The sequence below is a fragment of the Mercenaria mercenaria genome, chromosome 1 (assembly GCF_021730395.1).
Source record: "Mercenaria mercenaria strain notata chromosome 1, MADL_Memer_1, whole genome shotgun sequence".
Taxonomy (NCBI): domain Eukaryota; kingdom Metazoa; phylum Mollusca; class Bivalvia; order Venerida; family Veneridae; genus Mercenaria; species Mercenaria mercenaria.
In genome coordinates this window covers 85,918,423-85,946,000 of record NC_069361.1, presented here as the reverse complement: position 1 = coordinate 85,946,000, position 27,578 = coordinate 85,918,423, and the positions used below count along the sequence as shown (strand labels likewise).

Below are 27,578 nucleotides of genomic sequence, written 5' to 3'. Positions count from 1 at the left end.
TTTAAAAACTGCTTATCATAGAGTCCTCCCCCTTTTCCGTCAGACACAATCAAAGAGGGAAGCGTAGTGTCCAACTGTAAACGGGCTGAACACTAAACATGCGGTATGTCTCAAAACAGTTGGGTCGTAACCTCTTTTAATGAAACGTTTTATAATTTTACCAAACATTTGGAAAATTAACCATGCCCCAAGATCTTACGAAGTTTGTAAACCACATCCCCATAAAAACGTGTTTAGAAATACCTTCTCGCAGAAGAGTTTTTAAATTACTATTAAATTTTTAAAAAACTAAATCAGAATTACAATAGTAAAATTTAGCAAAATATTTTACGCAATTTGTAATAACGGTAGCCTTGCTGAAGAATTTTACTTGTAATATATAGTTTACGTTCATTGAAATGCTTGACATGACTACACGCTCTGGCAAACCGAATTAATTGAGAAATATAAAACCCCATAAGATGTAGCCTGAGGTACATCCCCATCGAAATGGGGAAATTTTTCAATAAATAAAGTTAAAATCATCCCTCTTGTTTGGTATGTAAATACTGTCATAAATAGAGAGTGTAAATCTAAAACGAAGCTTTAGTAACCGAATTGTTAGTTTTAATTAACTGAAGCTCCCTAGGATAAATAGTACCCACCAATTGACCAAAAAACGGAGTATCCATATTAAGAATATCATCCAGATAGCGTGATGTTTAGTCAGGTTTAGTAATGACAGGTCAATGTCAAGAGATCATTCTTTAAGTAATAAATTTCCCTTCAATGCATGTTTTAATATGCAATTTAGATAACTGTTTCCTGGATCAAGAAAAAAAAAACATTATTGACAGTCAGCATTGAAGAAAACGCCTATACTGTAGCTGAAAGGTTTATGTCTACAAAACACCGCCTACTTACCAATCACAATACATCTGATACGGCTTAAGCACAATATCTAGTCAGCCGAGCAGTAAGTCATTGGATGACCTAAGTATTTTAAAAATGTATGTACTTACATATTTTACACAGTTCCTTACTATAAATAGCTTATCTCAGCTAACACTAGAGGATCGGTTTACTGTTTATACAACAATGACAACAATCGCAATCAGAAACGTTGGAGTAATATTTTTGAATTTGTTAGTACAAAATATTAACGGACATCCTCAACAACATTCAGGTTTGTACACTAGGATTATTTCAATATAATATACTGCATCGCTAATGAAATAAAATTGAGTTCTGTAATTCTTAAGTAGGTTTGTGAAATAAAATAGAGTTATGTAATTCTTAAGTTGGCTTGCATTTGAAAGTTGATAAGATGGTTAATAAGCAGTTTACTTTATTATTATCAATATGTTATACGTCTATGTTATTTGTGCAGAATAGTTATTTTATACATTTTGTTTTCTTTACAGTGCTCCGCGAGTCGATCACAGGTAATCTAGCTGTCTTATTTTCCTTACAGTGTACATTCTGTTTTCGATTGAGATATATATTCAAGAAATATTGCGTAACTGTGTAATTTTATATCAGTGTTTTCGTGTTTAGGAAAAATTGATATCATGAGACTATCGCATTCGGTGTTACAGCTTATATATCATTTGTAGTTATGAAAGAAAAAGAGCCAGATTTGTTTGCCTTAAAATTAATTCCTAAATTTACACTAAAAGTTGTATATTAAGTATGTGAAAATAATTAAGCATTTAAGTACAAGTTAGAAGCATAGAATGCTTATTTCTATTTAACGTATATGCTACAAAAAGTATTTGAGTCACGCCATGAGAAAACCAACATAGTGGGTTTGCGACCAGCATGGATCCAGACCAGCCTGCGCATCCGCGCAGTCTTGCCAGGATCAATGCTGTTCGCTTTCAAAGCCTATTGCAATTAAAGAAACCTTTAGCGAACAGCATGGATCCTGACCAGACTGCGCGGATGCGCAGGCTGGTCTGGATCCATGCTGGTCGCAAACCCACTATGTTGGTTTTCTCATGGCACGGCTCATTTGTTTCTAATCCAATGTTTTGATATTTTAGATGTAGCGCATTGGAATTATGGAGACGGGGAGTATGGTAAGAAAACAATTGTTTAAGCATTTCATAAATCCAAGATGTGGTACGATCAAGAACATTTAATAAAGGTTTATATGTTCCTTCACCTAATTCCTTTATTCTTAACCAGTCTTATGAGTCGGGAATAACGTAACCCCGAGTTGAGTCGACTAAACCAACGTTCTCTCTTTTATATATATATATATTATAAGCAATGTAGACAAATAACATGTAACATTCGTACCATTTTCATTAAAGTTTATCAAAAATATCAGTCAACAATAGTTTCTCAAAAAAATACATTGGTTGCTGTGAACGTAATTTTTAAAGACAAAAATTAAAACGCGTGCTCGGATTGCATCAGCATGTTCATATAACAATATCATACGGGCATTACCTCAGCCATACAACAGCTCGAAATAGTGTCGTCTTGACAATAAAAATGTTCCGGCTTATCCGAAAACCAACACATATTAAGCAAGATGAATAGTAACAAGGTAACATAACACTGTGTCCGTCCTTATTGGTCGGAATTTAAATATTAAAATCATCAAGTTATATGTGCGACAATGCATTAGATATGAAGCGCAAAGTGACATTTATTTAATTATTAATATTATCATCAGGCTAGATCTGCGTAAATTTACGTTTGTTTATTTATTTTTTTTTTTTGTATCTCGCAGGACCTCCATTCTGGCCATATTTATTTCCACAATATTGTGCTGGGATGTATCAATCGCCAATTGATATTCACAGAAAGCAAACGATCTATGATCCAGCTTTAACAGAATTTGCTATATTCTCCGATCCACCCAGACGAGGATCTATGTTTCAGGTTCATAACAATGGTCATGCAGGTATGTTGACTGTTTCATTAAAACGTTTTTCATATTTAGTCTATACCAATGATTTCACAAAATACCACATTCTTTTACACAATCTCTATCATCAATATTACGTGCCCTGCATTTTCGTTTCGTTAACTTAAGACTTATAGTTCTATGTATTTAGTATATTGTTGAGAAATATGTATGAAAAACATACACCTTTTGAAGCCTTTCTAATATTTCGTTTGATACTCTGACATAATAATCATAGTGACGTATGAACAGTGATTTTGTTGCAAAATAACGTCACAAGTTCAGTCTTTGCAACATCTGGTCGTGTTTGAATGGAATTAGACATCAAGCACTCTAATGTGTCCTTCTGAAAATGGTGTTTATATAAACATTAATATGCGTATATCATTTTCTTTCACTAAAAGTGACCATGTAGACTTAAAAGAGTGAAATTATAGGCTTATCATATTGTTTTAAATAAACAAGTAGGCTTCTTTTAAAAAAGAAACCTAGGAGAGGTCCAGTGTTGCTCCTTTTAAAGTCATATCAGAGACATAGATAACAATTGTTATCTTTGTCTCTGGTTATATGATAGGTTGTGCTATAGGCGAAAAACAGTTTCCCTGTTGCAGGTCACTCTGACCTAGTGGGGGTCATAGTCACTGTGACCATGACCTCATGACCTCAAAATCAATAAGTCATCTTCAGGTTATGTCCAACCTCCGCCAATCCGAGGACTGTAGGCCCAAGCATTTCCTAGTTACTGAATTTCATTTAAATGTTCAAAAGCTACCACTGCAATAATTGTACACCGAACTTTGCCCTGGTGAAATCTGCCAAATTAGAATCTTACCATTTTTGCGAGAACCTCGCCTGACAGGCTTGTTTGTCAACTGCCCCGTTCGTTTGGGCCCAAGAAAATAGCTTCCGAGAAGCTTTAGAAAAGCTTAGAAGAAAATCCCAATCGAACGGACGTCTGCCGGAAGTGAAAAAAAATATATATCATTCTTTTCTTTTGTTCTAGTTTTTTATTCAGTTTGTAAGGTTTATATGTCGAATTACCGCCTTGTTTTGATCACGTTATTAACATCTCCGACCACCGAAGCTCGGAAGAGCTCTTCTTCTTCTTCTTCTTGTCGTTCGCGAGGAAGAGCTCTTCTTATTCCGGCAGATCTTCCGAACGGGGCAAACGAACCCGCCAGTTAAACAATAAATTAATTTAATTGAACGAAATACATTTTAACGTGATTCAATTCATATGCAGATCTTTGAATACTGCGAACAAAGAATAGTAAATATATATCTATATACTTTTTTGTTAATAACTGAACCGTTTCCAACATTTGTAACAATAGTATTACACTATATTTCTTTATTTTAAACAAACAATTATTTTCGTCTTAGAGGATTTCAAAACAGACTTGTGCGCTAGCGCATTGAGCCATTTTAGACAGGCTCATCGTAATTTGCGCTAGAAAGAGATATCTAACGCTGTAAAATTAGTAGATTAGTCTAAATCCTCCTAGTTTGAAAGCCACACTATGGAGAGGTCTTGATAGACCTCTCCAATAAACCAAGACAGTAAACTGAATAAGTATATTAACTTCAAGTTTATTGTTTTCTGTAGTTGAAATAAATACAGTGGGAGAATTCTTCGTGACGAATGGCGGATTACCAGGGGTTTATAAGACAGAGCAATTTCATTTCCACTGGGGAGCATACAATAATCGCGGATCAGAGCATACAATTGATGGTGAACGAGCACCCTTAGAGGTAAGGTCTGATTGGCTTGCAATAATTTTCTTGATGTTCGCAAAGCAGTAGGAAGTAGTCCGGTAAATCTGTTTTACCGTATAAAGCGAAAGATGCACTGCTATTGTAAAGAACTGTTTTGTTCGCGTTAAGGTAGTTCTGCACGTTTGGATCGAAATTTTTTGTACAATGTAGAATTTGATTAAACTCTCATTTTTCAAAACTTCAGAATATACCTAAAAAATTCAGCAAATAAAAAAGATAGGGTCGTGTTCTTGTTTTTTTGCTAGACTGATTTGAAAAAAAATGGACCTCTAGCAATTTTTCATAATGAAAGTCTATGGGAAAACCATAACTGTCATAACATTTTCGCGAGTAAAATTTTTCTACAATGTAGAATTCAATGAAACTTCCCACAGCTGTAAATAAACATATGGCCTGTAATGTGGTGAAATAAAATGTATAGGTCCCTGTGCTTAATTTTGAGATATTTGACCATGATTAAAGTGAACCGCACTTTTCACGCTAATTTAAGACATTATTTTGAATTTTTAACGTGTCAGATGTTTTAGTATCATATTTTAATTTTAGAAAGACAGTAACAGTGTCATTGTTATAAATTTACTCATAGGTTGCTATTAATTCATAAAATGATTTTCATTTTCGTACGCCGAATCCAGGCTTTATTCCACGTTTTCCGGATAAATGACGTTACGCCGTCACTTCCGGTTTATCAAACGTGCAGAACTACCTTAAAATTGTTTTCACTTACCATGCATTTATATTGAATGAGCTACGATAACAAATGAGCTGAGACGATGTTAATTGTTATTGCTGTTTGCAATGCGAAGACTATACGACTAAACAATATCTATTTTATGCCCAATAAGAGATATTGACATAAAATTTAGCTCTCTAGCTTAGTCGTATTATAAACAACTTCAGGATGTAAACTAATGTATTTTCGTACTAAGAAAAAAGTGATTATTCAAATGTTGTACACTGCCGTACATATATCACTATGTATTACAGCGCAATATAAAGCCCAACGACAGATTATGTTTTTCTGATATATGCAGTGAAGTAGTTTCTGAATTTTAAACGAGCTAAAGACACATCTGACAGTTTCCTATATGTATATAGGCAAATATTTTCCTACGGAATGAATTTCTTTTAACTTTGTGAATCAAGTTGAAAACGGAGATATGTATTAAAAATCATAGGTACCGGTGTTTGATCTTGAATTATCTGCCCTTGAAAATAGATTTTTCAGTATTTTCCGGGGGAGACAAGGGCAGACAATTCATGATCAAGGCTGGGTATCTATGATTTGCTTCATATTATATTTCTGTTTTTGATTTGATTCTCTGTCAGTAAACACAGTTTAAAGAAGAAATTCTGTCCGTAAGAAAATTTTGCCCCATGTTAATATAGACACTGTGGCAAATGTCTATGAACATGACAAAATGATACCTCAAAGTCCTGGTCTTTCCCATTGACCGAATTTCTTTAAACTTTGTATACTGAATGCAAATGATGACTAAAACAGAAATATAAATTAAAATGCACAGTTTCCTTGCCTTAATCTTGAATTATCTGCCCTTGAAAATTGGATTTTTTGGTATTTTCTGATTTTCAAGGGTAGATAATTCAAGATCAAGTACCGGTACCTATGATTTTTAATACATATTTCCGTTTTAAACTTGATTCTCAGTCAGTACAGAAAGTTTAAAGAAATTCTGTCCGTAGGAAAATGTTTGCCTATATACATATCGGAAACTGTCAGATGTGTCTTTAAAACAATATTCCCTTAGTGTATCAAACTCACCCCCCCCCCCCCCCTCAAAAAAAAAAAAAACAACAACAAAACAACAGCAATATTTCAAGTCTATGGAAGTGTCTGTCGAAATAGAGCAGATAGTTCCTTAAACCTCAATAATAATTTCATTGTAGATAGTTAAATCTTACTATGAAATCATGAACACGCTTTTTTAACTTAATTTACCGGATGTTATCGTAAACAGGTAATAGGATGCAAAAACACTATTTAGCTGAACTGGATCCAGATTGTTAAAAGCATAGATAATTAATCAATTGGAATATACACGGTCTAAAACAGCAACACGCTCACCCCCCCCCCCCCCCCCCCCCCCCATTAACACGAAACAATGCAACAGTGTATGTATTGACCTATACACAAAAATACATTGACATTAGCAATAAAAACACAAATGGGCACCGTCAATGCAAAATACCTCTGACAGAAGTTTGTTTCAAATTAAAGTAGATAATTTGTTGTCATTTATTAGATTGTGTTGTTAGGTTGTAAAGTCATATAGAGAAATACATCATTTTCCTCTGTGTTTTTAGATGCACATTGTAAGCTGTAACCGTAAGTACGGAAGTGCTAACGAAGCAGCTAAACATCCAGACGGTATTGCAGTATTATCAGTCTTGTTCAGAATCTCGCTGGAGGACAACCCAGTCTTACAACCAATTATAGATGTTCTGCCCAAAGTAAGAGACCCAGGTAAACCTTTATATTGCATAAGCTTGTAGTCGGCAACTAGATATTTTGATAAGTTGTTTGCTGTCGTTGTTTGTCTCATTGTATAGCACTGGAAAAATAAGTATAGGTGATAAATCAGATTGTTTGTTAATACACAATGAAGGAATAACAATACAAAATGGAAAACTAAGAAAATAATATTTTCTATAAACTCTAAAAGAAATATCTACTGGTACTGATGATAAACCCGAACAGAAAATGAGGTTTTTTACCTGTAACTTTTTTATTTCTGCAAATTGAAATCAATGGTCGGTATCAAAATAAAGCTTAACCTTTGCTGAAAACTTTACATAATTCAAATTTATATTTAGTAAGCAAACTCATACGAAGTAAGGGCCTGAAAGGGGTATGTAAAAAGGGGGCTGTATGAACGTTGACTAATGATAAATTCGAACCCTTTGTGATTTACAAAATTTTCTTGGTAAAATTATTATGAAACTTTTCCCAAAAAGCTGCAAGAGTCAATCCTGATCAAGTATTGAAAAGTTAACAAGTGTCAGGCCTTCATGTTTCGACAGTGAGCATGCGCAAAAAAACACCCTCTTCCCCAGTAATTTTGGATAAATATTTTTTATACAAATTTATGTAAGTCATTTATTTATACAAAATATTTACCAATTTTGTTTTTGTTTACACCAGTTGGTGTTGTAAGTGGAAACTATTAGATGGTGTGTTCAATTTTATAAATAACCGATTGCAATCGAATATTTCCAAGGTGTTCGACTTTATCATCTGTCCGGGTTTATCATCAGTACCAGTAGAACTTTAAATTTAGACTGACATGACATTTTTCAGTCATTTCTTCTAAATTTTCATTTAAAGATGACCATAGATTAATCACAGTTCCTCCAACTGCAATAAAGAAATTGCTGCCCAATGGACGAGACAGATATTTCAGATACCAAGGCTCTTTGACTACACCCAACTGTTCTGAGGCAGTAATCTGGACCGTGTTTGAACAGAAACAATTCATCTCCGAAAGACAGGTACGACTATCACGACATTTATTTAAAACTACTGTAAACAGTTTAGTTCTGGTATGCATCAACATGATTGGTTTTTATGTTAGATATAGAACAAAAATAATATCAAATTATTTCAATGAAACAATTGATAGTTACAGTTCCAACTGAGAATACCCCCTTTGAAACTACTCGAGTTAGCTTCTATCTACGAAACTCAGAAACACTTCACAGCTGCAACTCTTAATCCATTCTCTGTATCCACGGCCAATTGATAACTTTTTGTTACTTTTCAAAGAAAACATTGAAACATGCTTTTTTGAAAAAATTGTTTTCTAACTACTTTTTCTAAATGCAATAATAATGTACGTTTTAATGGAGAATTGGAAATATGTGATTGATAGCATACATTGTACATGTGTCAATATCGTTAAAGACATTTGCAACGCGTTTCGTATAAAAATACTTCTTCAGGCAAACATATAATGTATACAAACATATGTATGACATCATGACGTCAGTTAACATGACACCATAAAGTCAAATTAAGACGTTAAGTTCGGCGCACTATTTGAATATATATATTAGTCCAGAAAAGCAGCAACATTTAGTTATAAGACAATATTAAAGTAAATACTAGTAAGTACCATATATTAATGTATTATTACTATCATAAAATTACTTTAGAAAACGTTCTAGTAAATTAGACGGCCTTATGTTTTATACGCACACCATAGTATAATAAAACAACAGCAAGTGTATACCAATAAATAACCTTTTCTCCAGTCTTCCTTAATTTTTAAACAATTTACTTCAGGGCTTTGTGCATATTGTTCTTGGAGTTTATCAAATTAAGATCCACTCGGATCGGAGGCTTGAAGTTAATTACTTCTTTGATTGTTTTTTCCAGCTATATTATTTCCGTCAGATGCTGACATCGTCACTACATGTTGAAACCAGAGCACATAGACAGTTTAACATAGTTCAGCCAGGTAAGTTTTAGCGTTCAACAATTAATGAAATTCTTTTAATTTGATGAAATTTCAACACTGACAAAACATAGTGTATTTCGTGAATTTCAGCCAATATCAGAAATACAAAGTTGTCACACGCTGTATTCGTTTTAACGGTAGCGTGACGTTCTTGTCATTGTTTGGTCATTATCTGCTATAAGCAAAAGTTATAAATAATAACAATAATAATAATAATAATAAATATTGTATTAGCTCACTGGAACTTTGTTCTTGGTAGGCTATTGGTATAGGTGGATTGCGTCAATATTTATACTTAAACATTTCTCCTCTGGAACTACTTGTCAGATTTAAACTGGCTCTAAAGTTTGAAATAGAAAAAACCTTTAAGTTATTTCTTCTCATGAACCGTTTGATGGATCTTTATCAATAAAATCTGTAAAAAAAATCCCCTGGAAGCAAAGAATGCAATAAAGTAGAATAATAGCGATTTCATTGAGTCCGTTCAAGAGAGGTAATGAAATATGCAACACCTCTCACTCCCCCTAGCAACGGCTTAAGCGGAACTCTATTACACATCATATATGGACTTGGTCTTAAGAATTATTTTAAGAGACCACTCCAGGTGTTTTAGTGTATTTTAATTTATCTTAGCACGATTGTTTTGAAATCTTCAAGCTTAATGTGTGAAACACTGTTGAGTCCGCTTTGTATAAAATCAAGTCTTCGGTGGGCTCGTACTCACGATCTTCAGATTACCAACTAAACCACTCAACATCCACTTCAATTGAAGACCTGAAACGTTTTCAAATGTAGACTCTCGAACACTGTTTTGGCCGCTAGAGCTACAGCAGAAACACCTTCAAACAACTTCTCCTAAAGTACTTTATGGATTTCACCAACCTTGGCCTGTAGCATCATTACAGAGGCCTTTCTGAAATTGCTTAAATGGGGTGCTAGGCCCCTTATGTGGTCATTAGAGTTTAAAATAGAAAATAAGAAAAACGAATTCTTCTCATCAACCACTGGGCAGATCATCATCAGACCTGGTCTATAGCATCATTGCAACGTTCTCTGATATTTGTACAAAAGGGGCACTTTACTCCCCCTAAAAGGGCCGCTAAAGCTAAAATAGAAAAAAAAACTGTAAAAACTTCTCATGAAACCACTTGATGGATCTTTATTTGGTCTGTATGATCATTACAAGATCTTGTGCGGTCTTTTCAAATGGGGACACTCGGCCCCTTTTATGGGTCATTCAATTAAATGATTCTTCTTGACATGAGCCACTGAATAGATCTTGAGCAAACCTTTTCTGTAGCATCATTATAAGGTCCTCGTAGAGCAAGGAGAAACTAGTCAATGTTCACTTCAGGCGAGCGATTTAGGCACAGAATGGCTTTTGTCCAATGTCCAACTATTCCATTTGATTATTTTCGTTCAGTTAATAAATATAATTTTTACTTTTAATGGACACATTTCCTTAATTTGAAAGGTATGGCCTTGATCTGTTAGACTTAAATGATCTTTGAGTGATCTATGATTTTCAGTTATTATAAGAAATCTGTAATATTAATTAGTGATAATTTATACAGAAGCAGAATTTTCATTGCATTGCTGTTTTCAGAGCCATTAAAACTAATATAATAATAATGATTTTACATAAACACATTGTGAAAACCAATGTGAAATTCAACGTGAAATAAACGGCATATTATCATTCTCTCAATGCTGTTATCCAAATAGCGTTATATTTAACAATCGTTAAACTGGTAATATTAGTCAATGTATTCTCGACTGAGGAATTTGGACTACTCAAAGCTATTTTAAATTACATTCATAATACATGAATCATTTATATTTAATTTGAATAATTTGCTGTTATTTCATTTCATAGCAGATTGTTAAAGATTGTTTTATGCCTTGTACTTTCCAGACAGAGCTATCGAAACAAGGATACCATTGGTTGACAATTTCCGACCGATTCAAAGACTAAATGGACGCAGGGTGTATCGGAGTTTCAAGAATTTTAATTACCACAATATTATACCTTGTTTAAAACCCTTAAAATACTTGCCAGATTACATTGCCATGCCCCAACCACATTACCTCCCCCATTTGCACTTTTCTTATTAACTATCATTGTCACATAGAATTGCCTCTGATTTATAATTTTAATAGATCATTCGTTCTTTTTATTTTCAGAGGAAAAGAATACCGTTTTTGAAGTTAAATCGGTTATTCAAATAAGATAAGTTGATAATTTACATTTATTTGTAAATCAGATCTATGTGATGAGGGATGTGAAAAGAAACGCTTACGATAACCTGACATGTAATCTTTCATAGCATTGACTTTAATCAAACGATCTGAATTTCGTATTATAATCATATGACATTAAATAGAATCTATAAAAAGAACCTTTTGACGCAAAGAACGCAATCAAACAAAAGTAAAAGCAGACTCGGTTTGATTGAGTCTGTTAACGAAAGGTAATGAAATGTGCAACACCCCCGGGCCCTCAATCGCCGGCTTTAACGGAACTGTTTTAGCTATAAATATTGAAATATCCCAAAAGGGCCAGAAAATATAATAACATTGAGTTTAAGTACGGAGAGACTTTTACAGCCTCTGCACAACACTTAAAGTCTATTGTTGTGATAGTTATAAAAGTCAGAAAGAAGATAATTTGGAAGCATAGTACTCAGTCAAGCAAAGACAATGGCAGAAACTGTTAATAAAATTCGTTTCATAGTTAAATCCATTTCGAAAAAAATAATACAATTTTCAAAAACCCTTAGGAATTCAGTCATTATTTAGTGCATGGTATTCGACATTGTTTTAACTAGTTTTTAAGAGACAGTATTTGCTGTTTTCTTCAGAATATGTAACAATTACTCTCTGTAAGATTAACATTGTTATTATGTTCTTAAGTGTTAGTATGTAAATACTTAACAAAAGTAATTATAGTGTACTAGAAAGGAATGACACAATGACCTTTTATTGTATCTTAAGAACGGATATGCACAATGCTATATTCTATTAGAAGTTATTTGCATAGATGATACTATAGAAATGAATAAATATAAAATATAATCAGGCGGTCACTTACTCAACATTTATACAGGTATTATATACTTACTCGGTTATTTACTCAACATCGGTACACTCGTGTACTCGCTTGGTCACTTAACATCCGTACACTCATGTACTCTTCTAGTCACTTAAAATTGTTGAACAAGACGTTTAACCCGAATACACACACACATATACACACACTTACTCAACATCCGTACATATATTTATGTACCCACTCTGGCACTCATTCAGCATCTGTACATTCATGTACTTACTTGGTCAGGTACTCAACATTAGTGCATTCACGTACTCACTCAACATCCACACACTCGTGTAGTCATTCGGTCACCTACTCAATATCTGTACATGTACTCATGTACCCACTCGGTCACCTACCTAAACATCTGTACATTTATGTACTCACTTGGCCAGTTACTCAGCATATGTACATTCATGTACTCACTCGACATCTGTACTTTCATGTACTCACTTGATTAGTTACTCAGCATTTGTGCATTCATGTACTCACTCAACATCCTTACACTCATGTACTCATTTGGTCATCTACTCATCATCTTCATATGTATTTATGTATCCACTCGGCTACTTACCTCAACATCCGTACATTCATGTACTCACTCGGTCAGTTACTCAACTTTCATGCATTCGGGTAGTCATACAACATTCATAGATGTATTCATGTAGTTACTTGGTCATTGTCAACTTTTATTTAGTGTCATACCAGAGGAATTTTATTCATAAATGATATTGAATATAGTACACATGATTTTATATTTTAATTCTTAATTAAGTTAATATGAATTTATAAGTTATATGGTATGTTTTTAAATGTGAGTATGTATATTGTCTCTTATAGTTCTATTTAGAACGGTCATTTACAATTGTTTTAGTCTGTATGTAATTTTATATGTTTGTAAATGAATGAGACATAAATAAATAAATAAATAGAGAAAAGTATACTGTTTCGCAAATTGTCTGTTTAGCACACTAACCGTAGTTGACTTGCGATAATCATAATGGCGCTCTCACAGATCCGAGGTCAACAAAACATTAATGTTTTTTGACAGTTTGATTGCATGATCACCTTTAAGTCAATCAAATAAGGCTAACACATGTAAATCCCAACAATTTACGATTCGTTATTACATCCGACGTCCGTGAATATGAACGACAAATTAGGAATCTTTCATTGACACTTTTATTACATGATAAATTCAAATTCCAAAACTGATAGTTTTATACCTATATAATTTACATAATATTTCACAGAACGTTACATACTTTTCATATGTGTCACACGCCGATTTTAAAAATGAAATATCAAACATGAGACACTATAATTTAAAGTATTATAGCTTTATCATTCACATATAATATTGTTATTGTGCTTCCGCTACCTTAATGTCTTTCTTTCGATATGAAAATCTGTTTACACAAACAGCGATTCACGGGGAAGTATATGTCTGAAAGACCGTCAATATAAGAATAAAAATAATAAGCCGCACCATGAGAAAACCAACATAGTGCATTTGCGACCAGCATGGATCCAGTCAAGCCTGCGCATCCGCGCAGTCTGTTCAGGATCCATGCTGATCGCTAACGGTTTCTCTAACTGCAGTAGGCTTTGAAAGCGAACAGCATGGATCCTGACCAGACTGCGCGGATGCTGGTCGCAAATGCACTTTTGGTTTTCTCATGGTGCGGCTCAGTTATGATCTTTGTTTCATGCAACTGGTTTATTCACAGAAAGACAATCTATACAATGTACTGAAACATGTTAATTTACGAACTTATCTACAGGATGTTTAGGCATAAGTCCAGATTGTTCTTGACTATTGACTTCTTGGTTATTATTGTTTGTTCATGTGTCCAGTCGTATGTATGAATTGCTCAAAGCTTGTTTTAACTGTGTTTGTTATTCTTTTGTATTCTCCATTTTTTACAGTTTGTAGTTCTTAAAATTGAATAGAAATGAAACCAGAACTTTTATCATTTATTTCTTATTTCCATTTGATCCACTTGCAAGAAAACAACATACCTTGCGATAGTAGCAATTTCCTAGCCGTCCTGTCATACATCCTATCACAATTTTCTTTTTATGTATCTTCCGTCTTGATAATGCATTTGACTTGGATCAGAGTCGACTAGTATAACCCTGGCCATTACCACTGTCCTTAGTTGGAAGAAGAACATGTCGATAACAATGAGGTTAACATGATAATGATGCAGACACATTTTCAAATGAAGTTACGTAGCATTATGATATGTTCGTGTGCATTGTATACTAACTCGTTGAACTCAAAGACACACTGACAAAAGAGCAAGCTCGGTTCAGTGTTCTTTATGGACATACTACTAAGGAATAATTGAAACAGTCACGGAATGAAATTCTTACTGAAATATCAACACTCATTCTTCTTCAGTGCGTTTTTAACAGAAATGAACAGCAAGAAATAAGATATGTTCACAGTCATGCCAAATAAGTCAACACAATGTCGCTCGCTTTTTCTTATTCTCTACAACGTTATTACTAGTGACGATCACAATTAAATCAAAAACAGTTATGAGCAATTCTTTTTGCAGAGTGATGTATGGGCAGCGCCTTCTTCTTGTGAACCTTTGTTGTATTTTTGTTTTTGCTTTTAGATCTAAGATCTAATATGAGCGTACACTTATCAAAAACATTGGCAGATGTTGAGTGGTGTCACAAATGTTTAATTAAAAGTTTGAAGCATTTTTATTACGATCTTCACTGAACAGATTGGATGCTATAATCAATTAATAGTCAGTATTAATAAACATCATCTATATATTAGTGTCAAGTCAAAAGTTAATTTTCCGTGAGTGTAATCTGCATAATGGGACACATTGGTACAAATTTCAAGTAAACTTGTGTTGTTATCATTTAATATGTAAAAAGTAAACGGAATAAATATTTGAGCCGTGCCATGACAAAACCAACATAGTGGGTTTGCGACCAGCATGAATCCAGACCAGCCTGCGCATCCGCGCAGTCTGGTAAGGATCCATGCTGTTCGCTAACGGTTTCTGTAATTGCAATAGGCTTTGAAAGCGGACAGCATGGATCCTGACGTGACTGCACGGATGGTCGCAAACCCACTATGTTGGTTTTCTCATGGCGTGGCTCATTTATTATTACAGACATCATTTTCTACTGAAGTTAGATTTCGGATTGATTTTATGTTTAAAATTGCTTTATTTAACATACTGGACCTAATACTGACTAAAATCTCGGGACAAGATTTTTGTATATCGAAATTAAAAAAAAAGAATGAAACATTTAAGGATTACATGTTAATAGCCTATTTCTATCCTTATAACTGATGGTTAGTATTTAAATGAAATTTGGAAACTTAAAAAGATTTTCAAAATTATAAAACGTTTTCACGAGAGATTATCAAATTTAATCATTTTTGGGGAAACTTTCTGTTATTTCAATTACTTGATGCTATGGAAATATAAATTCTTTGATTTTGAAATTGAACTTAGTTTGAGAAAATTTTGGTAGAAGCTGCTTATATGATTCTGATGCAAATATCAAAAGAAATTAGAATCCCCGTAGTGAAAAGAGAAATATCATTTCTAATTTTCAGGACAAACTCATGAAAACCAAAATTATCAGGGAGGTAATCTGAAGGAAATTTGAGAACTTCTGTCACTATAACTTGTCAATATGTACTATTTCTGTGTTGTTTCAAATTGCTTGACATACATATCTGACCATGAAAACGACTAAAATTGTGAAGATTTATGTATTACGGTTAGAATACTTAATTCAAGAAGTGATTATGGTAAGTAAGTAAAGTGTATTCAACAAGATACATTTGTGAAAACATGTTCTTATTATTTTCCAACAATGCACTTTAGTGGTGTTTTATGCAAGAATAGCGATAACACACGTTTGTTTCTTATTATTTTTCAGCGTTGAAACTTCGAACATCCCCAGATATCGCCATGAATGATACAAATGGGTTAGATAGATTAATAATGATACATGTTAGGACAGTTACGTTTTATACTGGAGCAGAGGGAGCTTGTTGCTTCTAAGCCTATAGAACGATAAATCGACATATTGACTTTTTGGTGGGGGCGATAATCACTTTCTGATCTGTTCAAAATTTCTCCCAAGCAAACTTGCTTTTGTACGATTCAGCAATGACGTTATCACTATATTAATCATTTAACTAAAACAATTTATAGTAAATCGGTTTGATTGTTAAAAACAAATACAAGCTGACATAAACAAATATCTGTATCACGCATGTCGAAGATTACGGATCTATCATGCCTATGTTCGGACTCCTTTCATTATTATTCATAACTCTGTTTTATAAATGGTTCGAACAATAGGAAGGTAAAGCGAGGTCCTAAAATTAATTCTCCATTCATAAGAAACAAGAAAAACTACATAAATTCAAATCTAATATGCTGCACTGACAGGGCGTGATAACTTTTCCATGCATGTATCTTGTATATCAGAAGCTATTGAACCGATTTTGAAATAATCACAGGTCTTCTATCAAATTCCTTCCCCTTGGCTGATTTCGGAGACTTCCAAAGCTAAAACAGGAAAAACTTTAAACGATTTCTAATTATTTAACAACATTATTGATCATCACTAAACTTTGTCTGTAGCATTCGTGTACGGTTTTCTCATCAAAACTCTTCTTCTTGTCAGGGATAAAATGGAAATAAAAACATTAATATTAAACGATTCCTTCAAAGAAACACTTGATGAATCAATCACCATACTTAACTTGGTCTGCAGAATTTGTGTGATGTCCTCTTTGTATCATTTTTCAAATGGTTCCGCTTGACTGATTTTAGAGGCCACAAGACCTGAAACGACGTCTTCTCATGAACAACTTAATAGATCATCAGCAAACTTGGTTTGTAGCATTGTAGAAAGGTCATTTCACAATTTTTTTTAAACGGTTTCGCTTGAAGAATAATTTAACAACTTCTAATGAACCAGTTTTTGATCTTCACCAACTTGGCTCGAAGCATCCTTGTATTGTCGTTTCCAAAATAACTTTAATTGATTCCACTTGGCTACGTTAAGGAGCCATCAGGGCTTAAAATGAAAGAAAAAACTTAAACAATTACTTTTATGAAGCACTGATAGATTTTCATCATACTTAGTCTCTAGAATCTTTGTAGTAAAGCCCTTCCTCACAAAACTTCTATTTTGTGACAATATTTCTTAGATTGGCGACTTGTATATTGTTTTATATTTCGCAGGACCTCATTTCTAGCCATATTTATTCGGTCAATATTGTTCTGGAACGTAACGATCACTTATTGATATTCGAACAAGGCAAACGATTTAAGATCAAACCATGACTTTACCATATGATGACGTTCATAGCAATGGTCATGCAGGTATATCAAAAACTCTTAGCGTATTTTATATCAACCAAGAGTTTCAATGTTCTCACTCTGAAAATACAAAAGGATCCATACTATCCGTCTGGCATTTTCGTTTCAGTAAGACTAACTGAATATATAATACTGTTGTTGAAATCTGTATGGAAATCATACAAGCCTGTCAAGCAATGTAGAATAATGTAGAAGTTATATAATTCCTGAAATTTGTTGTCAAAATGTCTTTATAATATTTCTTTTGTATATAGTTACGGGTAAGTGACAGAAACCATTTCCAATGTGTGAAACCATAATGTTCATCAAATAACTTTTCAAAAATCAATTGTCTGACTTTCACCAAACTAGATTTTATGTCATTAAATATACGCGTATGTGCGTTAGTGCGTGAGTACGTGCGTGCATGTGCGCGCGTGAGTGTGTAACGTCGTGGAAGGCGGATAGTCTTATGAAATGTCTCTCTGATATTCAGTAATGATAAGTTTATGTTATCATTTTTTTTTGTAATTTTGAAACAAATTCTACATGCATGTTAATAAATAAAAGTGAACAAAATAACGCCTTATATTATAGCCTTAGATATTCCAATCCCTTACATGTTAGATGCCCATAGAAAGCTTCACTTAAAAGATCAAATAAATTTGTTAAATAATACCAGTCGCAAAATTTGTGTCCACACAGTCATTGTATCTGAATACCTGGTATGGTCCCTTTCTCAACAATACGACACCGCAAAAGCTCCAGTTCGGTTCAGTGTGTTCTATATGGACATGTTATAGTCATTGCCAATATCAAAAGTTGCATTCCGCTTCAGTTCTGAAAATAAATTCTATATAAACAAAATCGACGTAAGGGAATAAGGTATGCTCAAAAAAATTCTTAATATGGCACAGAAATGTTATTGTAAGACAAAAAATAAAGATCTTTTGCCAGCAATTTATTTTTACATATAGTTAAATAAAGGTTTGAAAGATATTTATATTCCAATTTTCACTTGCTTAAATCAGTTCACCGTCAGTATTTCCTCATTGCAGATAACAATCAGTGCCACGTTTAAAGTCTAAGTGCAATACATATTCTGTATTCTTTGCATAATTAAATGCAGTTGCATCAATCCAAGGTAATAAAATTAATTAATGCGTCTTTAAAGCCCCAAATGGCGTGTGTAAACGTAATTTTAGAGCATCAGGTTTTTACACTTTGGAGTTTTATTAAAAACAAAAATCTGTTTAGACCCAAAACATTGTCGGCCACCAGGTATTTACACTCAAGTTATTACCAGAATATTTTTACTGAAGCAACAAAGTTTCCACTGTTTGTTTTTGCCGACCAGTAATTTGAACAGTGTTTATTTAGATCTTTTTGAACGTTCGGCAAAGGTTGTACACATCCTTATTGGACATCGTTTATATTCAACAATAGGTAGACCTCATGTTATTACAGTTATATATAGTGATACACATAAAAACATCACACATCCCTCAGTTTCTTAATAGAAACTCATTACTTACTGGTAAATGACCTTTGTAGGAAAGTTCCTGTTTGATGTAAACACTAGGTTAAATCATTTGACATTATGATATCCGTAATTAAAATTATTTGATTCTTTACACATACGCACAGTGATGACTGAACTAAATATTTTAGTCACATGTTCATTAAATATAGATTTGACTTCCACACTTAGCATATTAGTACACTTTGAGGTAACTTTATCTCACTAGATTCAATCACACACACACACACACACACACACACACACACACACACACATATTTACACATGTCTGTATACTTTTTTAAGTAATGATACTCACACTCACACACACACGCACACACACACAAACAAATACACACACAAAAGCACACACAGGCACACATACATATACACACACGAGCACACACATGCTTATACGTATAAATCTGTACTGTTTTAAGTCATCTGGTGGATTTTGGTGGATTTTGATATTTGTAATATTATTTTTACCGTTTTATATGTCTCTTATAATTCTAAAATTGAATGGCCATTTACATATGTTTTAATGCTATGTTTATATTTGTATATACTTGTAGTTTGTAAATGGAAGAGACTAAAATGAAATAAAAATAAGTGATCATTTCAATTATTTAGATATATATTTGATGATAATGGCGTGTTATGTGGGAAATATTAATCATATTTCAGACCTACATAATGGCTATATAATGTGTTTATAAAAGGAGTGATATCTGTCAACTTTAACATCTAAGTTCTAATTTACCATTTTCTATGGGTGTTATTTTGAACTTGGAAATTCGATGATATCTGAGACTTAAGATTTTAATGGAAGAAACTGTTATAGAGTAACTACCTTAATTAAGTCAAATATATGACTGTAATTTTGAATTTTATTAGAATCTGTAAAAATAACTAAAGTCCGGATAGTTTGAACCTACATAAAAAGGGAACTCCATTTATAGACCTACTTCTGTGATTGATGTAGGAAAATATATTGAAAGTGATATGTTTAAACAGGTCTTTATTACAAGGTCACTCTTAAATTATTTTAGGTTCATAGACTGTGCCGATATTTGGAGAACTACAATATGGCAAATCGGTTAGTCATTAAAAACTCAAGGTCTTGTTATGATTTCCTTTTGATTTAGGGTTGTTCATGTTTTTCGATGTACTGGAAACTTGTTTATAGTAGTGTTATCTCATAAATTACAAATATCACGAAAAGATCTAGTCCTAACAGCCTTCAAAAGCCTAACAGCCTGTCAAAATTGTAACATCCATCTAGCATGCAGTTTAATTGTTGAAACGTTTTAATGGCGGTAAATATATAATTAGGACTGTCTGTCAATACCACAGGAAATATAGGGGCCGCCTTATCAATATCGTAACATTACGAGAAACTTGCGAGGTCCATTTCTCGTAAGTTCCGATTTACGAGAATATTTATGATTCTCGCAAACCGTCTTATCAACGTCCTCGTAAGTCCGCATATCGCAATCCTCGTAACTTTCTCGTAACTGGTTAAACACAGTGACGCAGTCTACATCTTTTTTTAACGTCGTGTAAATAAAACGGGCACTTGCTTAGTAACAAAACAAACATAAACATGTAATAAAATTTATGAATCTTATTTGATAAGCATATTTTATAAAAGTTTTCTTCGGCGGAGAGATAAGTGTTTAAAATAAATGTGTTCCAAAACACAAACAAAAATATGCGTACCGGAAAACTAGTTAGTTGAGATGATATTCAAGTGTTCATATTTCGTCTGTTTGAATTCGGACTGGTAAAAAAAGCAATTTTTATGCGTAAATCATATTCAGAAGATCTGACGTTGTGTAAAATGAACAAAGCACAGGGTGTAGTTCTCATCTGGGATAAACTGATGTCACTTTTTTTAAAACTAGTAGGAAGTAATTGTACGGATGTGTAGTCTATATTGATCCTCGATGTGTTTTCTGATCGTCCGAGAATTGGTTTATCGTGCGCAAATGATAAAGCATGTTTCCGTTTTAAATGATCTGATAATATTTTAAGTAGATATATTTTACAATGATTGATCCTACCATAGAAGAAATTTACAAACAATTCGAAAAATCGTGATTTTTGCGAGTCTGGATTGTGCGTTGGTATATAATCTGAAATACATTTTCATCTTAATCACAGTCATTTGTATATAATTGTGTAACCACAAGGCATTAAGACATCTTTTTATCAACCAATTATAATAATGTCATAGCCTTTATTTTACTATTGTCATAGCAATTCCCGGCGTCGGTTCGTTACTCTCTTTCTTATTCCGTAATATAAAAAGCCTAACATAAAATGAAATAGGCCTAATACAAAATTGCACAAACAATAACTCACGCATTGTGTAAAGAAAATACAAACTACAATATCAACAATATATCTAAATATTTTTACCACAACTGAAGAGAATTAAATAATTCAAAATGATTTGAATTTGAAGTAGGCCTAATAGTATATGTAAGATTTACCATACAATTAGGGAGTAGAAATAAAATCTGGAAATTAGATCCCTGGAAAGTAGATCATAGGAGTAGAAAACTGTTCTGAGGACCGAAGGAATTCGGCGGTGAAAAGTGCAAAGGGATTTAAAAAAACACCAATATATTTCTTTCTCTCATTCAATTTCTCATTCAAAGACATTGACATACTAAAGAAACAAACGTACAATTGGCAAGACTGCATGACAAAACAGAGAATTCTCTGACCTACTAAACGGATATTACGTACATTACGGGGATCCGATTCAATAGAATAGCAGACAACACAAACATAACCCTCGGGAACCTCCGTTAATATTCGTGATATAACGTACATTACCGAGGATCCCCGATTCAATGAAAACGAGAAAAATAGCAGCGGATTGATCAGGACGTCAAACATTAAGCTTATGGGTATCGATTTGAATGTAAAATAAGATATGTCATCAATTACGATATTTTCGGTTTACTCCGAGCTACAGTAAAATGCTAATGTTTGTATTGTGAATTTGATGACGAAAGCTGTTTAGAAATTTAAAATCATCACCAATTTCTTCTATTTTTCCGGAATGATACTCCGATCTGCTAGAAAATCTCATACTCTCACTCAAAATCTTGGAGCCTCAACTACCACCCGTCTTATTCCTTACATACGAATTCCTAACAAATCTCATTTCAACGTCTAATCCGGAAACGCTTGTGAAATCTTTCTTTCCAAATAATTTTTCAGACAACTGTAGTGAAATGATACAAAACAAACATTAACTGACTCTGAACTGAGAACATCATTACAATGAGACTTATATAAATTTTATATGTTTATATTGAAAGAACGTATAAAATATGGTTCCTTGTACGCTATATAGATCGGGTTGATATGTCACACAACAATGTATAATTAGGTTGTTAAATAAGAAACATGAGTGTATAGAGTCAGGCAACCTGAACTAAACTGAGCAATTTCGACTTTGGAAAACTTAGAAGCATGCTGACTACAACTTAAAAACAGTACGATTTTTTTACATAACTAGAATGTTTGGCCCTATAAATGCCTAAAATACAGAGGATACACCATTGAAAAGATCCATCTATCACGCCCAATTGCAAGATTCAGCCCCTCTGGTATCATTGACCACCATGAAAACGACTAGTCTTTGCGACACATGATCCAATCACTGCGCATACGCGCAGTCTAGTCAGGATCCATGCTGTTCGCTTTCAAAGCCTATTGGAATTAGAGAAACTGTTAGCGAACAGCATGGATCCTGACCAGACTGCGCGGATGCATGCTGGTCGCAAAGCCACTATGTTGGTTTTCCCATGGCGCGGCTCATATAAGCTTAAAATAACTATGAGTGTGTAGAAATATACACAAGACAATGTATGGTACTATGTTTCCATGCACTGCGTTGCGCCAGTTGCTTGGTAAGATTAATGAATGGTGTCTCCGAGTAGTAAAGGTCACTGACTTCGAATCACTTGCCTCGCTGTGGGTTCGAAACATCACGTAAGGATGTTGTCAGTATGGCTTACGGGAGGTCAGTATTTATAAAAGTGTCCACTCGTTCTTAAAATAATGCCCGGATGGGCACCTGCGATTAATTATTGCATGTACTATTCAGAATTTTTCTAACTGACAGACATATCTATCTTACTCTGTCGAAATACTTGGAAGTTGACAAGACAGGTGTACAGAAACAGTGTGATAGTTTCTATGATTTCAACTAGTGACGTATATTTTGCTCGCAGATGAACAGTCTGTAACTTGAATCCATCAAAACAAAAACATAAAGTAGAAAATGTGACATTAGTTGTAAACGTGTATTTTTGCGATTTGATCTAGTTTTTGATCCAAATTTCAGACTTGGTCGCGATTTTACGAAAATAAACATTCCGGCCTTGTTTCGTACAGATCATGACGAAATGACACTTATGGCTGTTTCTTTCCTAACCTAGTGATAACAAAAAACTTCCCATACTTCAATACAGGTTCAAACCCCGGCTTGGTATGCAAATCATATTTATGAGCATCTTTTTCACTTTGACTTTGACTCATCAACAGCAAAAACCTCAAGTGTCATATGTTGAAAATAGAAAATAAGTCTGTGAAGTTAGGTTTTTGTTGTTGTTTAATTCACACCGACAGTTATAGGTCATATGGCGATTTTCAAGCTTTGATGGTGAATGAAGACCCCAGGTGCCCCTCCGTGCATTATTTCATCATAAGCGGGCACCGACCTTCCGTAAGCCAGCTGGATAGCTTCCTTACATGAAGAATTCAACACCCCGAGTGAGGCTCGAACCCACGTCGGTTAGGGGTAAGTCATTTGAAGTCAGTGACCTTAACCCCTCGGCCACGGAGGTCCCCTGTGAAGTTAGAGTAGGAGCAAGTGTTCTATAGTTATTAAGCAGAAACTTTTCAGTCTAAGGGTCAATGACCCTGACCTTCGACATACTGACACGTAAAAAGTATAGGTCATTTACATTCAATCTCCCTAGGACGTTTAAAGGCTGTAGGCTAAAGGGTTCTTCAGATATCGGCCGGAGAACATTTTCAGTCTAGAGGTCACCATGACCTTCAAACAACTGACCCGTAATGATCATTTGATGACGACAGGAATTCATATTGTAGTTCTAAATCTGTCAGCTACAGCACTCTTCAAGTATACAGCAGACAAAGTTTTTAGTCTCAACGTCTTTGTGACAATAGAAGTCTACTTACCACAGACAATTGTATAAAGCTTAGCGTCAGTAGGCCAACGTACTCTTGAAATATTGGTCAGAAACTGTTTAGTCTCAAAATTACTATGAAAGTTATTCCACTGATCCCAACAACAGTAAAGGTCATCTGCTGTCTACAGGTAATAGTCCCATGAAGTTTGACTACTGTAGACACAAGTATTATCTAGTTATTGATCAGACAAAGCAATCTGAAAGACAGCTGTCCGCCGCCGCTGTTATAGATAGTGAAATGGCTAATGGTAATGGATGGAAGCACTGACGTTGTTAATTATATGACATCTATGAATTTTAAAATTCTTCAACGGGTTTAGAAGATACAGAGCAGACCCAAAATGAAGGCTCAAACCTTTGACCTTGAGTTGTGACCTTGACCTTGAGCCAACATGGCTGACTCATAAATTCTTAATATTGTCTTGATGAGGTGATCAATTGACCAAAGTTTCATGAAAATAATTCAAGGGGTTTTGGAGATACAGAGCTCAAACCTTTGACATTGAGCCAACACGGCTGACTCGTGAGGTCTGCATATTGTCTTGATGAGATGATCATTTGACCTAAGTTTCATGAAAGTCCTTCAAGGGGTTAAGGAGATACAGAGCAGACACGGTTGACTCATAAGTTCTGCACATTGTTTTAATGAGGTGATCATTTGACCCAAGTTTCATGAAAATCCTTGGAGGGGTTTAGGATATATACTTAGCGATAGAAATGTTACGGACGAACGTCAGGACAGAAACCATTCCTATTAAAACGATGCCGACAGACCAACAATCAGCAAAAACATTCACCACATATTCTTCGAATATGGGCATAAATATGACATTTTGACAGCTTCTCCCTATACGAGATTCAGAGACACAAAAGCATTTGGCTTGTGAATAATGGCCTTAGAGCTTGACCTTTCAGCTACTGACCAATCCTCCTGTTACAGCGTTTATATTTAGTAATTTTAAACTGAACTTCACGGCATACATTTATGTCTGTAATCAATTAATTAAACCTATGGTTAAGTGGTAGCTTAAAGATACAAGAAGTTGTCTGTGCTTTTCAAATTGTATATCCATTTAGAACTTTATAATAAATTTTCAAAAATCACAGCTTGGCTTTCAGTTCTGTAAACACCATGGCTAATCTTTGATGGACACCTGAAAAAAAAAAAAAGAAATCAGTCAAGATACACATATTCATAAGAGCTGTTTGAAGAACGTGTATGCCCCCATGGTGGGTTGTTCCTCTGATCTGTATGACCTTGACCTACTAATCCCCAAAATATTTGGGATCATCTACTTCTTAAGCCTATTCATACCATGTATGGTAACTGTAAGAGCAATTGAGTACACCAGCTAATGTAACGGACGAATTAAGAAGGTCCAAGACCTTCACCATATGACAGTGAATATATAATTGTAATGAAAACTAGAGTTGTCACAGGAGTGACGAATTATACCCCCACAATATGTCCTTGTCACAGAACTAAGCCAATGTCGACAGTGAACATGCTTGACCTTTGACCTACTGACCTCAAAATCAATAGAGGTAATTTGCTGGTCATGATCAACCTCCCTATGAAGTTTCATGATCCTCGGCCCAAGCGTTCTCAAGCTATTGTCTGGAAAAGGTTTAAATGATCTGGGTCACTCTGACCTTTGACCTTTGGAACTCAAAATCAATACAAATCATCTGCTGGTAATGACCAACCTCCCTATTAAGTTTCGTGATCCTACTGACAGTGAATATCTGACCTCAAAATCAGTAGGGGTCATCTGCTGGTCATAACCAACCTCCCTATAATTTTCATTAACCTAGACCCAAGTGTTCTCAAGTTAACATCTGGAAACCGTTTAACTGTTTGTGTTATTGTGACCTTGACCTTTGACCTACTAGCGTCAAAGTCAAACTTGACCTGTATTTTATCATGTTACACCTGTGTACCAAAATTTATGATCTTAGACCCAAGCGTTCTCATGTTGTCATCAAGAAACCGTTTAACTGTTCCGAGTCACTGTGACCTTGACCTATGACCTACTGATCTCAAAGTAGAATTTGACCTGTATTTAATGATGTTACACCTGTGTACCAAAATATATGATCCTAGACCCAAGCGTTCTCAAGTTATCAACCGGAAAGCATTTAAATGTTCCGAGTCACTGCGACCTTTACCTTTGACCTACTGAACTCAAAGTAGAACTTGACCTGTATTTCATGATGTTACACCTGTGTATCAAAATTCATGATCCTAGGCCCAAACGTGTTCTCAAGTTATCATCCGGAAACCATTTAACTGTTTCGAGTCACCGTGACCTTGATCCTACAGACATCAAAGTCAAACTTAACCTTCATTTTATGATGTTACACCTGTATACAAAAATTAATGATCCTAGGTGCAAGCGTTCTCAAGTTATCATCCGGAAACCGTTTAACTGTTCAGGGTTAATACGACCTTGACCTTTGACCTACTAACCCCAATTTCAAACTTGATATGTATTTTCTAATGTTACACTTGTGTACCAAAAATTATTAAAATCGGTCAAGCCTTTCATGAGTTATCTTTCGGAAACCATGACCCCACCTGACCCAGTTTCAAACTTTACCTAGAGATAATCAAGACAAACCTTCTGACAAAGTTTCATAAAGAACGGGTCACAACTGTGGCTTCTAAAGTGTTAACAAGTATTTTCTTTGATTTGTCTGGGTGACCTAACTTTTGACCCCACATAACCCAGCTTCAAACTTGACCTAGAAATCATCAAGGCAAACATTCTGGCCAAGTTGCATAAATATTGGGTAATAACTGTGGCCTCTAGAGTGTTCACAAGCTTTTCCTTTGATCTGGCCTACTGACCTAGTTTTTGACCCACATGACCCAGTTTCAAACCTGACCTAGAGCTCATCAAGGCTAACATTCTGACCAAGAATCATAAAGATTGGGTCACAAATGTGGCCTCTAGATTGTTCACAAGGCAAATGTTGATGCATGCCGGACGCCGATGGACGCCGGACAATGACCGGTCATAATTGCTCACCTTGAGCATTTTGTGCTCTGGTGAGCTAACAAAAAACAAAGTTCCATAACTCAGCAGAATATATGTTAACTCTTATCATGCTGGACACGACTGATTCTGTCTTTGCGACCAGTGTAAATCATGATTAACCTGCACATCCATGCAGTCTGATCATGATCTGCACTGTTTACCATTC

The 27,578-nt window shown here is 34.5% G+C and overlaps 1 protein-coding gene across 1 annotated transcript; it reads left to right on the top strand.

Annotated features, from left to right (window-relative positions):
• The first annotated feature begins 1,053 nt into the window (after positions 1-1,053).
• LOC123531699 (carbonic anhydrase-like) lies at positions 1,054-13,153 on the top strand. The gene is made up of 9 exons (XM_045312892.2): positions 1,054-1,165; positions 1,404-1,424; positions 2,025-2,060; positions 2,723-2,896; positions 4,506-4,651; positions 7,001-7,160; positions 8,022-8,185; positions 9,072-9,153; positions 11,069-13,153. Exons 1-9 carry the CDS (start codon positions 1,078-1,080, stop codon positions 11,266-11,268), a joined length of 1,071 nt encoding a protein of 356 aa, XP_045168827.2. The 5' UTR covers positions 1,054-1,077; the 3' UTR covers positions 11,269-13,153.
• The last annotated feature ends 14,425 nt before the right edge of the window (positions 13,154-27,578 follow it).

What these genes read in the sequence shown, in the direction of transcription:
- LOC123531699 (XM_045312892.2), top strand. Translation starts at nt 1,078, where the DNA reads ATGACAACAATCGCAATCAGAAACGTTGGAGTAATATTTTTGAATTTG. An exon ending in ACATCCTCAACAACATTCAG is followed by an intron (nt 1,166 to 1,403) that starts GTTTGTACACTA and finishes TTTTCTTTACAG; the next exon opens with TGCTCCGCGAGTCGATCACA. An exon ending in AATTCATCTCCGAAAGACAG is followed by an intron (nt 8,186 to 9,071) that starts GTACGACTATCA and finishes TGTTTTTTCCAG; the next exon opens with CTATATTATTTCCGTCAGAT.